The 14,869-nt window shown below is 27.4% G+C and overlaps 2 protein-coding genes across 4 annotated transcripts; both read right to left on the bottom strand.

The window, feature by feature from the left end:
- Positions 1-233: 233 nt before the first annotated feature.
- LOC114186740 (Mitochondrial substrate carrier family protein) lies at positions 234-4,123 on the bottom strand. Of its 3 annotated transcripts, none has more exons than XM_028074730.2 (10): positions 3,824-4,121; positions 3,656-3,730; positions 3,468-3,581; positions 2,814-2,873; positions 2,532-2,702; positions 2,378-2,459; positions 2,072-2,163; positions 1,837-1,986; positions 994-1,052; positions 234-882 (listed from the first exon to the last, which is right to left on the bottom strand). In XM_028074730.2, the coding sequence occupies exons 1-10, from the start codon at positions 3,971-3,973 to the stop codon at positions 750-752; spliced, it is 1,086 nt and encodes a 361-aa protein (XP_027930531.1). In that variant the 5' UTR covers positions 3,974-4,121; the 3' UTR covers positions 234-749. The 3 variants fall into 3 exon arrangements, with proteins under 3 accessions (XP_027930531.1, XP_027930529.1, XP_085530481.1); XM_028074728.2 differs by having other exon boundaries at positions 2,363-2,459; positions 3,824-4,118; XM_085674355.1 differs by lacking the exon at positions 234-882 and having other exon boundaries at positions 1,011-1,223; positions 2,363-2,459; positions 3,824-4,123.
- A 5,964-nt stretch (positions 4,124-10,087) lies between these two features.
- Positions 10,088-11,241, bottom strand: LOC114188549 (ethylene-responsive transcription factor CRF5-like). Its single transcript, XM_028077122.2, has one exon. It carries the CDS (start codon positions 11,231-11,233, stop codon positions 10,310-10,312), a length of 924 nt encoding a protein of 307 aa, XP_027932923.1. The 5' UTR covers positions 11,234-11,241; the 3' UTR covers positions 10,088-10,309.
- Between the last annotated feature and the right edge of the window lie 3,628 nt (positions 11,242-14,869).

Genomic DNA, 14,869 nt, shown 5'->3' with positions numbered 1-14,869 from the left:
ACAAGATCCAAGAAACTCACAGAATAAGAAAGGATATATCACTAAAAATAAAAGGACATGTACATACATTATGTAGTTGCAATACCCAACATTTTAGTACAGCTGAATCACTTTAAATGGGATTCATTCGTCCTAGTTTGTTTCTTAGTTTATACTGTGACATGACATTGAGAATCAATTCCAGAACTGAAGAAAAAAACAGAGACATACAATTCATAGTTTTGACTGGAAACTTAGCCTTCTGACTCGATCAAAACAACCAACGAAAAATGTTTTTTTAAATAATCCGACATGAGTATTTTTCCCTATAAAAGTGCCCTAGTTTACAAAAGTAATTGTCTAAGAAATTGAAATATCGAAAGAATCTTTGCCCATAAAAGTTAATGAATTGGGCTTGTGATAATTCATCAAATACAACAAATCGTGTGAATTTCAATTGAATAAAACAAGACCTATTTTGTATGTGCAAGTTAATCAACTTGCTGATGAAACTGACTGTATCAATTTGTACCATTTGTACAAAGGCATTTATTAACTTTTCTTCTGTGTTGCAATTGAGATCAAAATTATACGTCAAACGTATACAAGGGGGACTACAATTATACCGGTCTGTTCTGTTGCCTCTTGAGCTGAGTTCTTGAAACATCAGGATCATGATTCATTGGGCATGAGATTGCTGTCTTGGATGTAATTAACTACTAAACTAACTTGAAAATTGGAGTTAGAAGCCTACACCAAAGAAATATTTTCTATGAAGTGGGACGTGTATGCTGTAAGCCATACTTGACAACTTCGTAAAAGGAGATAACTATGCCAACCGATGGACCAGCACGTAATACGCGAGGACCAACACCTGTAAATAGTCCTCTTAATCCTCCATCCCTGTCCCAAGAAAGTGTTAGTCCCAAGGTCAGTTAACAAGCCTAAGTCCAAAATTTACCTCTAAAGTAATGTTCAGTCGTACCAATAACATGTTTAGGAAGATGCACATACCTCCAAATCTCAATTAATGTTGTTCTTGTTGTCATCTTTAACGCTCTTTCATGATTCTTCTGAAAAAATGCAAATAAGACCATTTTTTAGAAAGAAAAAAAAAATCAATCATCAAACTATGTATTTTATGAGTGCAAAATAATTCAATGTGTACATTATTCCCCGTTGAAATTTAAATATGGCGATGAGTGGATGGGGGAGAATCACACCAAAACATTGGGAAAATATCCCTGTAAAGAAAATGGTCGATTCTACATTAGGAAACTATCCCTGTAAATAAATTGCCTACTAGCCGTTCATTAAAGATTAGAGTTGCTCGAAAACCATATCAATGGGCAATTATACGACTTTTAAAGTTAATCTTACATATGACCAGAGCTTACTTTAATTTAACAATGGCTAAATATTCTAAATGGGTTGAACTTGCTTAGAATTTTTCATTAAATTTGAAGCCCGACGTCATATGTTCACAAATAATGACAAACAAGAACAGGTGAAAATATGCACATACAGCACATCCAACCCCTTGCAGGGCACTCTAGAAAGAATCAAAAGTCAGTAAAGTTGTAATAAACTTTATAATCTATTTGACATCAAATTCTGATTGATTTCTGAGGCTTGGCTTAGAGGTTTAAAAGCCAAAACAGAATAGCAACACAGGCTGTTTGACTCAGGACAGGAGCTAGCTGGTATTTTCTAAATCATAAATGTCACCTTCAACGAGAACCTAGGTTGATTACTTTTCCTGAAGATGCAAGGTCTAAATTTCTGCCTTTTCTTGGCAGTGGTAGGGTTATTAATGGAATAGAAATTTTATACAAAGTCGGGGCTTTGAGAAATAACCTCTATCTGTCGTCGAGTTTTTGCCACATCTAATGGACATGTGACAGCAGATGCCAAAGTTCCTGCAACAAAACCAGCAGAAAAATTTGCTCCAAGGACAGTGGCTGCACTTTCTTTATCCCCCACTAGGCCCAGAATGTTTTTCCTAATCTGCAAAATAAGTTCCAAAGTTAAGACATAATACCCTAAACAAAAACTAAAAATGAACTCCTCATTATATGTAACAAAATCTCACTGGCTCAAGGGTTGACCAACAAATAGCAGAGAATGGAACATCCCGAGAAAGTTGCGCTCCAAGGCCAGTCCACCAGAAACGGTACCTGTGAACTGTTCAGAAAATGTAATAAGAATAACAAAGAGTCAACCAAAAGAACACAGACATCATGCAGTCCAACAGAAACTGCAAACTTGGTCATTTATACGAGAAAGGTTTATGAAGAAAAGTACGCCTAATCAGTTATCACGTACAAACTCATAAATTAAATGGAGAAAGATTAATCAAAAAAGATGCCAAGAGTACACTAACAGCTTTGAAAAATACTTGTGCCCTTGTCAGGGTGAACGACTCCAAGCAATGTCTTCCACACCCCCGGAGGCTTGCCACTTTGGGTTATTCTAAATGCCTTAAGAATGAAAGAAAACACGTAAGAATAGAAATTCAACATACTCCCAACTTTAGCATTTAAAAATATTACCTGCATGCGAGTCCTTGCTAGTTCTACAGGATAACAAGAAATGCAAGCAAATGAGCGAGCAACTGATCCAGCAAGTAACGGAACATAAGGTGTTAAATTTGGAGCATTCTTTGTTGTAAACTCCTCCATCATGTTGCGTAAAATATCATAACAAGGCATGTAGATTCCAACCTATATGACAGCAGAAAAACACAAGACCATTAACATATATGATATAAGGAGCCTTATAAAGTAAACCGTAAATCATGGAACAGAAAATTCTAAACAAAAAAGATATCTTACAGTTGGTACAGCCAATGCTAAACTTGCACTTGTGCCTCTCCATAGTCTCGTAAAGCCCTCCTGCAAAAGTTAATCCTGTGAACCCTCTATTCGATGCAGACTTGAACAATTACTGCATTTGTGAAAACATGACTTAACGTGCAACCTCTTTACAAACTATTTCATCATAATATTATCAGAAACTTCATGCAAACTAAGGTCTAAGAGGATTATATGCCTAAACTATCAACCAAATTTCCATATTTTGTGCCTTGTCAAAGGCATAACTAGTTAACTAGTTTGACACAGAAATATACTTCTAACTCTATCCCCAAATGTTCTGTGTATCAGTGGTAGTTAGTTACTGTAATGCACAGAATTAGCATTGTCTCCTTCTTTCTCCCTTTAATGAGCAGTACTAAAAAACTCTAAGGAAACATCATTACGCGCAATCAAGGCTGAATGACAACCGACAAGACCACCTACACAACATGTCTTTATGGACGACGCAGTATAAATTTCTGATTTTTCATTATGAGAAAATAATCCGGTATACAGAACTAGTCACTATGTTAACTAATAACTATCTTAACAATGAGAAAATGAAGGTTTGACAAGAGTGGAGGGAAATTTTGCAACCCACCACAACTTAAAACAGCACATAAATGCACTTACATGTCGTATAACTTTGTAAAATACGTCTAATGTCCCTTTATAGGTGTAACACCCAGAAGTACATGGCCGAGATGGCTGGGAGCCAGAAACAGGACACATAACATCTTGTAGCCTCTGAAAATAAACAAAAGTTAAAACTGAACAAAACTCAATCCAGATAAAGAAAATAAACTTTGGATAATCGTTACCGTGTTCGCTTGGAAAGGCGTCATTCGGCAATCACCTTGGTAGGGAACACCTGCAGCCTGTGCTTGTAGTCTTGTCTGAAAGTAGAGTGGTATGTCACCATGACATTTCGTTCATACAATTATATTGGAACTGCTTTTACTAACGAAAACCAAAAAAATAATGGATACCTTGGCAACATCAAGGGGATTAACAAGAATGGCGGACAGGAAGGCGGCACCAGCGGCGGAGAAAGCTCGTTCTTCGATTCTCAGTTGCGTGTCGGAATCGGTATCGATATGTGGTCTTGACATTGGAGAAATTATTTTGGGAATCAACATCAGACACGGCGTAACGATGAATTAGGTTTTTGGTTTCTTCTTGCAGAGAGAAAGAGGGATTCGTGGCGTCAATTTGAGGGCGCCGAACAATACACCAATACACATGCGTGTGAGGCAGCTGTGTGTGGTTTGGACTTGTAGACTCCAAACTAAACCTGTTTTCGGACACGAAAATTCTAGAAACCAAACAAATTCTTTTTTTTTTTTCTATTGTTTTCTTTACAATATTATTCAATTATACTTTGCTGTACGATAAATATGTCCGAACGATTTTATTTCGGAGAGATAAGATAGAAAAATACTCGGATGATATATAAACAGTACTCTTGTATTTTTGTTATGTAAATATTACTGTAAGAAAGAATTTTAAATTTACTAAGGGTAGTCAAATATTTACAGTCAAATAAATATGAATAATATATTTATATTTTATAATAATAAAATGATTCTACACTATCTTTTAATGAAAAATATTCTATATTTTTGAGTTTTTTTAATTTTACGATAACAAATTTAAAAGATTACATAAATAGCTATTTTTAATATTCTATCGGTGCAAAAAAAAATTGTACTGATAATACATATTCACTGAGTTAATTATTTCTTTACACTATAACCTCATGCTAATTGTGATGTATTAACATAAAATAGTGATAGGCACAAATCGTTTTCAATTCAATTATATGATTCTGCGAAAATCTAGATTAAAATTCGATTTGTCGGTTTATTTAATTTTACACTTATTTTAATATATATATATATATATATATATATATATAAAACATTGTATTTTTAAGAAATGTAATATATTAATTAATATTTTTAATTAAATAAATTAAATTTATTTTTATATATTAAATTACTTTAATATAGTTAATAACTGAAAGCTAATTTATGATTATTAATGAATAAATTATAATATAATTATATGATTACATTTTCAAATATAAAATATTATTTTTTAAATTATTTTTAATTTGAAAAAAACTCGGTCCATGCAACCGGTCTGACGGTTCACACTGGATGCACCATAGCGGGCTTTAGCCCTGCCCTGGAGTCTGGCCCGCTTTCCTATTTGATATTAGTTTTCAGCGAAAAGAGGATATATCTAAAAATGTGACTTTTTGCTGTAATGAGACATTGACACTATAGAACATGAAAAGTAGGTGTTGTTGATTAAGCAAATAAAGAAAATAAGTTACCTAATTAGAATATAAGTAAATAAATCACAAAGGATGAACTCATCCCGTTAAGAATGTGATAATGTTAAAAGTGAACATAATCAATCATCTATTTAGGAAACCATGATCACAGATTTAAATTCTGATTTATTTAGTTGATTTTTCATAAAAACTTAAATCATAAAAAATAACATTTATTCTTTTATTATTTAAGAATACCAACCGTGAAAAAAAATGTTTAAAGAAATTAATATGAAAAAACTTGTATAAAGCAAAATTAGTTTAAAAAAGTTATTTGACTTATTTTTATTTTTTCTTTTTTAATATTATTTGTCATACACAGATACTTCAACTTAGATTATTGGTGTCAAATATGCATTTGCGTCTGATATATATGTATATTCGATTCTTTATGATATTTTACCTATATTTATCAATGAAGTATTTAATCTATAAAAAATTATTTTTATAATGATAATAATTTATAATTTTTCATTTATAATTTTAATTTAAATTCACACAATAACAATCGTATATTTACCATGTTTTTAAAAATTACTTTACAATGCATATATTGCATGTCATAACCTACAAACTTTAAAATAAATGTAACCTAATGTCGAACATGTTTTGTATGGAATATACATAATTCATTCATGCATTATAGATATTTATGAATAAATTTGTCATTAGCCATTATATAAGATTTAAATATTATTTAAAAGTATGTGAGTTTTATCTAAATATTTCTGAAAATTTCTTTAATATTTTATCTATATTTATTAATAAAGTATTTAATTTATAAAAAAAATAATATTTTAATGATGATAATAGTTTATATTTTTTATATTGATAACTTTTAATATATATATATAATAATAATTTGGATTTAAACAAAAATAATCGTATATTTATCACATTTATAAATAATTATCATAACTTTTCGATATGCATAATCAATAGTCAATATTTATCCATACATTATAGATATTTATGAATAAATTTTTCATTAATCATTATATAAGATTTAAATATTATTTAAAAAGTATGTAAGTTTTATTTAAATACTCCCAACAACTTCCTCTAAATTCAACCAATTAAATTTAGATAGTCTATGTCCACACAGACTTCGCTAAAATAATACTTTTATTTATCAGAAATTATTATAGACATAATAAAAAAAATCAATAACACGCCATAATAATATATAATTGATAAGATAAAAATTATTCACTCTACATTAACAATACAAATATAATAATCGACTTCTTTTTATATGAATATAGAATTTTCCTTCTCAATAAAATACAAATATTTATTTTCCTGCAGAGTAAAGATATACTTGTGAACACAAGTTGTATTGGAGACAAAGAAATTCTGAATGCACAAGTCCACTTTCTTCATTTCAACGTTTAAGTTCAAAAGCCAAAATATTTTCTTCCGATGAAGGGTCCAACGGGTGGTGGGGCCTGTAAAGTCACTCTGATGATCAAGTCAGTGACAGAGCAATAAATGACAGGAATAATAAACAATAACATGATTTCTTTACCTCGTAAATAGTATTTTTTATACTACTTTAATGAGCCTAATCCTATAGACCTAGGGTTTGCAGTGTTTAATTGGTTTTAGGTTTTATTAAATATGTTTAATTAATTTAATTCTCTTCTTACTGTTCCATCTTTGAACACAAATTTATATAATCCTCATTACAATTTATTAAGCAGAGGCATTCTCTACTCCTGTGCCGAAGTCATTCCGACCTATTCCCTGGTTAGTCACAACATCGTAATATTTTCGCCTGTCTTCACATTGTTTATCTATTTTTGAGAAGTACGCGCAACATGAAGGTTCCTAGGCTAGAGTGTATTCGAACAAACATACTATTGTATGTCAGGGCTGGTTGCTTTGCTTACCAAAGTGAAGTATACTAGGCCTTTCAGGTTGGAACCTCATCAGTGATTCCAAGTATCTTTTTCTCCATATGTACATTTTTATTAAGAATGAGTTTAAAAGTTCAAATAAATTTATTTATGGTGGAATTAAAATTATTAGACTTATTCACTATAAGTTTATTCATTAAAGTCTATAAAATACTGGCAGTATCTTTACGTCTGTTTATCGCAGAAAAATGTTTTCATTATATAAAATGTAAGAAATCAAATAAATAGATGTAAGGAACAAGTGATGATTTTAACTATAGGTCACTTTAAAAGCAGGAAGGAAAAAGCTTGCAGTTGCAGAAGGAGGCATCAGAAAGATGAACAAAAGCAGGAAGGAAAAAACTGTGAATAATAAGAGTCTAATAGAGATATTTTTTATTTTCCTTTTAAAAATATAATATTTGTTAAAAACACTATTTAAAACTAACATTTGGAAGTATATAGTGAAAAAGTTTTAAGTTAACTTATCAAATTTTAATTATGTGATAAATTATTTGTTAAATTAAAGTGATAAACACAATATCTTAATACGATATTATATATAAACTTTAATTTTATCTTATTAAGAGAAATTCGGACCATTTTCAAATTTTAATCTATTTAAAACTCCAGTGTTTTTATTTATGAATTGATTGTTTTAATTATATATTTTTCGTTTCAGTAATTCTGTTTATATTATATCTTAAAATCCATTGAAACTTTCAATCAAAATAAAAAAAATAGTATATTATATTTTCATTGTGTTAATTAGTATTATGTTTTTTGCCTTCTACATCTTTAATCATCTTCCATTTGGTCATTGATATTTTATAGTAATTATTTTTCTATTTGATAATATAAATAGAAGTTAGATTTTCGTATGCGATCATTGTCCTATGCTGATTTTTTTGATCTTTTTCTTTTGGAATTTATGGAATTGTATTTGCAATTTCTTTATTTGACATAATCTTAACTCACATTTACAAAAAGAAATGTTGAAAAAGGATGACATTCAAATATGAAATTTATAGTTATTAAACTTCAATAAAATAAATATTTTAACTGATAAAAACAATATAATTTTTATTTTTAATTTAATCATTTCGAAATACATTATGCTAGTTTAAAATTAATGGAAATATAGAGTCCACTCAAAATGTAAAAGATCAAACAAAAATTATTAAAATTTTAAAAAAATATTAGAATAATAAATTAAATATCGCAAATTATGTGATGGCTAAAATAAATAATATAGTATCAAAGTTTTAAAAACTAATAATAAATTTATTATATATCACTGGCATAAATACGGATATAAACACATACGTTATCATGTATTTTTGTACATATTTTTTTAAATACACAAAATATTATATTAAAAAACATTAATATTTTAATATTATTAAATTAATATAAATGAAAATAACAATTAATTTTTAAAAATTTAATAAATAATTATATCGTAAATTAAAATTACGAAATATAGATAAAAATCGAAAATCTCTTTATAAATCATTCAATCGTTATAAAAGTTATATATTATCACTATTTTATGAAATAAAAATGTTAAAGTAAAATTATATTATAATAATAATGTTTAAGTAAAATTATGTTCAAATAAAGTAAAATTATGTTAAACTTAGACTTGTATTATCTAACAAACAGTAATAAAAGAACATCTTTTATTATCTATTATATTCCAAGTAAAAACCTATTAATTGGTTAACATTAATATTGGTTAAGAACCATGATTTATAAAACAAATATTTCAATGAGGATGAAGAAAAGAAGAATGAGACAGTGTTTGGTGGTTGAGAGATGCTACCTTTGAGAGAAAAGAAGAACGCAAGTTGTGAGTAGCAGAGAGCTGCAGCAGAACAGTGTCATGGAAAAGGAGGAATTGGACATGCTCTTCATTTAATGCTGCTTGCTCTGCATTACACGACAATGAAAAATGCCGTTTTGAAATTTTGACCTAGGCCAGGTGCTACCTTGGGTACTGTCAAAATGGCTCCTCTGTCAACACTAATTATTAACCCTTCATCTTCTCACTCTCTCTTTCCCATTCTTACATACAAATTTATGGACACAGTAAAAGGTGTTTGAAAAAGGACCAATCAGAGGTTTTCATTTTGCATTGCATGAGTATTCTGGTTTTGAACACAACACCTTTGTTTGTGGGCAGGGCATGCAACTTGCTCTGTTCTCTTCTGTTCTTCTGTTCTCCTCTCTTCTGCCCTCATTTAAATCTCACCCCCTTCACATGTACACACAAAAGCACTCACCCGACAGAGAAAAAGTCTGTACCAACCTCAACCTATTTTTTCTCCCTAAACATTTGACCAAACCCAAAATTACTCATTTATAGTTCAAGAAGCGTGCTGTCATTTTTACCATAAACCCAACTCACCAATCTCTTATTTGTCTTACAATTTTAAGATCAAATGTCCACACTTCCCAATACACCGTGATCTTTTTTTGTTTCTAGGCAAAGCTAAGAAATTACTAGTGTATTTGTGCTGGAACCTTTTTTGTAACAAGTGGTTCCTACTGCATTCCATCCACACTCTTTTAAAAATATCATGCTGGTACTCCTCCATCTCCACCTCATGCCGACATTTATCATATCTATTTCAGGTGTACATCATTTTTTAACAGTTGTAAGGTGTCAGTTCACCACATGCCTCTACAAAGTTAATGTCCTCTTCAACACAAGACAAAGCAGAATAGTATCTTTGACAGAAATTCTTATAGCTATATTGATGATTTTTCCTACATCTTTAAGCAAGTTTTGTGAAAGTTAATCTTGCTTACTACCTTCACTTATCCTATTTAAATTGTAGTTAAAATGTCAGACAAAAAGACCATGTTTATTTTATTTCAAAGAAAAGAGGTTTTACCTCCAAAAGTGTAGCCAAAGATTATGTGACTGTGGAATACTTAATGGTCAACCAACACTACATGTGAGACTAAACTTTAGTGCATAAGTGGCAGCCTTTTACAATGCTCCTAATGACTAAACAACAATATTTCACCTATTCTTCAAACTTAATACATGAACATCAAGATATGTTATTCTTCTAATAAAGATCAAGATGTATAAGGGAGTCAAAACTGAAAATCAGAATACTAAGCTGGGTTAAGATTGTTACAGAACAAAATTGGAAGCATACATTCTCTGCATACATTCTCTGATGAGATGTTTCAGTACAACAAAATTGGAAGCATACAATGTCTTAAGGAGGAGAGAGATCATTGAAGTAACTATCTATATCCCAGTTGAATGATTGAAAATTCTCATTGCCAAGAGGGGAAATATCACACAGATTTTCATCAAAATGTTTTACATTAGTGTCAACCATCACATTCATGAAATTGTTTCCAGAATCAAAATCAATGGATGGTGAATATAAATCTAAAAAGGAGAAAGTATCTTCAAAACTTGGATCTTCTATAAACAAACCATCTGTTTCAAAAACTTCTTCTGACACAAGTTTCTCATGTTTCTCATGTTGAAGTCCCAGAACAGAAGTGGGTGAAGACAAATGAGACTCTCTAGTTGAACCAGTCCCACCACTCACATTCTCAACCAAACCACTCCAACTACCTTGAGATTCATCATAACAACCATATTCAAAAGAAACAGCATCCATGTGCATGTCTTCGCTTGTAGGAGTGTTGTGGTGCATGTCTTCCATTGCAGGAGACATGTCCATGTCTTCACTTGTAGGAGGCTTGATAAAATTAGTAAGAGCATGACAACCTCGAAAACTAATTGCTGCTTTGTCGTAAACCATGGCAGCTTCTTCAGCAGTGTCATAAGTTCCTAACCAGATTCTTGATCGCTTGACAGGATCTCTGATTTCTGCCGCCCATCTTCCCCATGGCCTTTGACGAACTCCTCTAAACTTTCTTCTACCAGGCTCTTTAGTTTGTTTCACTGTCACACTGGTGGAAGGTTTCTTCTCCACAATTCTGATCTCATTCACAATCTTCTTTGTCTTAAGAAGGTTAACAAATCCTTCATCTTCATCTTCATCATCTGTGGCATCGGGGTCCTTCATCGAAATCCGAACTACCTTTGGTGTCTGGTTCAAAATGCCATGGTCGACATGCTTGTAAATGACAATTTTCTCCTCACTCAAATTGGATTCTTCCATGGAGTGAATAAGGCAGAGAGAGTCTTAGGGAGGGAGAATTGTACTCCTTTTATGCTCCTTGGTCTCTGAATTTTATATAATTTGTTGTAGATTATGATTTTCAATTTTTTTTATCAAATGGGGAAACTCTACTTGTAATTTTTGTTTTTTTTTGGTTTTTTTTATTTATTTTTTTGAATAAGGTTTCTTTTACTTTTTTTAAACCATTAAGTCAATTTTATTTTAAACTTCACAAAAATGTAACTTTTTTAAACTTAATTACAAATACTATACTGTTAGATGCAATACAAAAATATCTATACTACATATTATATTATCTATACTTCTATAATGTCTATATTTCTATACTATTTTTTTATACAATTCATTTTTTACTCTTATCCTTAAAATATCTATTCTTTTTAAATTTTAGTAATTAATTTACCGATTTTTCCTTTTTATTAATCTTTTTTTAAATTTAATCATTTTTTATTTAATAGCTTTTTTAAATCAACCCTTTATAACCTAAAATAATTATTTACAATAAAATTATAAAAAATACTTTCTTAATTTTTAAATTATATTAATAAAATTAATTTTTTATTATCATATATATATATATATATATATATTGTTATAAAATATAGTTAATAATAAAGAGAAGAAGTAAAGGAAGAACAGAGGATGAGTAGATGGGAAATAATTTCTGTGTATTATTATTGATAGGAAGAATCATATCTATATATACAACATGTGATCTGTAGAGGAGATAAATCAACTAATTAATACAAATATTGACATTAAAAAAAATATATGAATCATATGAGTATCAATCATATCAATTATATGAATAGATCTATCAACTCAACAGATAATCATTAATTCATTATATATATATATATATATATATATATATATATATATATATTAAAATAACCGTTATTTTAAAATACTTTATATAAAATTATCACATATTTCCTTTTTTTTTTCTTTTTTTATATATTTATAATTTTTACTACTAACATTTAGTTACTTCATATTACTACTATTATTTTTCTATTTTATATTAACTTAATCAATTTACATTGTTAACTTATAATACACCTATATATTTATATTTATATATAAAAATACACATAATTTATTTTCATTAATATTATTATCAACTGATTTTAAAATATAAATAAATAATTGTTAATTGATTTTTTTAGAAGTAACCGATATTTCAAATATTTTTGACAAATGACTTTGTTTCCAAGCTTTTCCATAAGATATAAAACTGTTACAAGTTTTCTTTTTTCATATTTTTTATTATATATACCTATATATAAAGATATTTTTTTTTGGAATTCAGATTTCTATTTTCAATTTTACCCTTTAATAAATAACTTTTTTTTTAAATTAAAACAATCATTTTATCATCTTTATCTTCTAAGTGATCGTTTTGTTAAATTTAACTATTTCATTCATTTTCTTTTAAAATAATTATTTTTAAACTAAAATAAGTATTTTAGTCAAAATATTATATGCAAAATGAATAAATAAATATTTATTGTAAAATTAAACATATTATTTATATTTTTTTAAATTAAAAAAAAGTAAACACATGCATATAGCACATGTATTTTCACTAATATTTGTAGTTTTTATTACTAACATTTTGTTACTTCTTACTACTTTTCTCTTATATATTATCTTAATCAATTCACATGTATCATTAACTTATAATACATAGATACTTGTATATAGAGACAATATGTATATACAATTTTTATTCTCACTGTTTTTTTTAAATACAATTGTTAACTAATTTTTTAAAAGTAACAGCTATTTTTAAATCTTTTGTATAAAACTATCACATTTTTTTCATTTCTTTATTATATTTGTAGATTCCAATATTAACACTGGATTACTCATTTATTTCTTAATATTCATTAGTTTACTCTAAGTATTTAAAAGAGACGGATAACAGGATAATGTCTGTATCCACATTTGTTTCTCAATTTTATCCTTTAATTATTTTTTTTGGAACAAAATGATTCTTTTTATACATATTACCTTTTAAGGACGGTTTGTTTAAATTTAATTATTTTCTCAATTTGATCGTTTTTTTATTTAACTATTTTTTAATTAAAAATGATTTCTAAAATAAATAGAAAACTACTTAAAATAAAATTATAAAACATTTATATTTAATTTTTTAATTATAACAATAATAAGAATACTCATTTTTTTATTTTTTATTATCATAAAAAAATAAAGTAAACACATATGCTGGAATATGTTTTCAGTGATATATAATGATATATAAAGGAGATTTCGTTCATTTTTTTTTTAATTTTCTTACTTATATAAAAGTTTTTTTAATTTGAAATAGTTATTTTAAATTTTATCTTTCAAGTTACTGTTCTGTTCCTTTAAACTTAGCCTCTCTTTTTTATTTGGATATTTTTTAATCTTAAATTTTGTTATTTTTTATTATCATTAAACAAAACATGTGTGTTAGTTGTTATATAACAAGTTATTTGATCGGTGTATACATTTTTCCACTTTTAACCTTTAAATAATCATTTTTAAATTAAAATAATAGTTTTACCTTTTACCCTTTAGGTAACAATGTTACCTATTTTTAAGTGATTTTTTTAATTTAATATTTTTTAAACTAAAATAACTCTCTACAGTAAATTTTTAAAAATTATATGTATTTGTTTTTCTAGTTTTAGTAATAATATTTTTTTATCATAAAAAATGGAATGCCTGTGCATTCACTATAATAATAATAATATATATATATATATATATATATTATTCTTTTATTTGTATATACATTATACATGATAGATTTCTTTAAAACATTCAAATATTTGGACTATAATCTAATATTCTTAATATTATAATTATAAATTATTAGCATAAACACAAATGTAATAGTGTTTGTGTACTTATTTTTTAAATATGCATGATATTATATTAGTAGGTGATGAATAATATAATGTTATTAAGTTAATTTACAAAAATAAATTTATATTTATTACAAACAAAGTGAGATGAATGAAAAAAAATAATAGAAAGTAATTATTGATGGACATGTGAAAAAAAAAATGATAGTTTTATAGAAAACATTTAAAATAACTATTAATTTTAAAAAATTTAACAAAATAATTATATTATAAAAATTAAAATTAAAATTAAAATTATAAAATGTCGACAAAAAAAAGAAATCTATTTATATAATTATAGATATTTAAAAAGTTGTAAAAATTTTAAAAATAATATCAATCTCCTAAGTTATATATAAATATCTTATTTACTACGTACATAATAAGATACAAAAATATGTAAAAAAAAAGTACTGTTTACTGAGAAAGAATGGAATGACAATTTCATACCCAAAATTTAAATCTATAATATAGGATTAAATTTGCTAGATCTTTGTTTTGCTCATTATATCAATAATTTAAATTAAAAAGAACTATAAAATCTTAAGAAAAAAACTAATATCAAATTCCTAAGTTGTTTGTGTAGATGATACTAATCTGCTATGTGATAATATATATATATATATATATATATATATATATATATATATATATATATATATATATATATATATATATAATGTTTAGAAAATAAATAAGTTAATTGACAAAAGATGAG

The sequence above is a fragment of the Vigna unguiculata genome, chromosome 6, assembly GCF_037176805.1.
Source record: "Vigna unguiculata cultivar grain cowpea cultivar isolate G323 ecotype 2 chromosome 6, ASM3717680v1, whole genome shotgun sequence".
In the NCBI taxonomy this organism is placed as follows: Eukaryota; Viridiplantae; Streptophyta; class Magnoliopsida; order Fabales; family Fabaceae; genus Vigna; species Vigna unguiculata.
Note: the sequence above shows the minus strand (reverse complement) of the source record. Positions and strands in the feature narration are given on the sequence as shown.

Coding starts and splice junctions, on each gene's coding strand:
- LOC114186740 (XM_028074728.2), bottom strand. CDS start 3,973: ATGTTGATTCCCAAAATAATTTCTCCAATGTCAAGACCACATATCGAT. Junction 2,874..3,467: donor TTTACAAAGTTATACGACAT/GTAAGTGCATTT, acceptor TAACTTTTGCAG/GAGGGCTTTACGAGACTATG. Junction 2,460..2,531: donor TAGCAAGGACTCGCATGCAG/GTAATATTTTTA, acceptor TTCATTCTTAAG/GCATTTAGAATAACCCAAAG.
- LOC114188549 (XM_028077122.2), bottom strand. CDS start 11,233: ATGGAAGAATCCAATTTGAGTGAGGAGAAAATTGTCATTTACAAGCAT.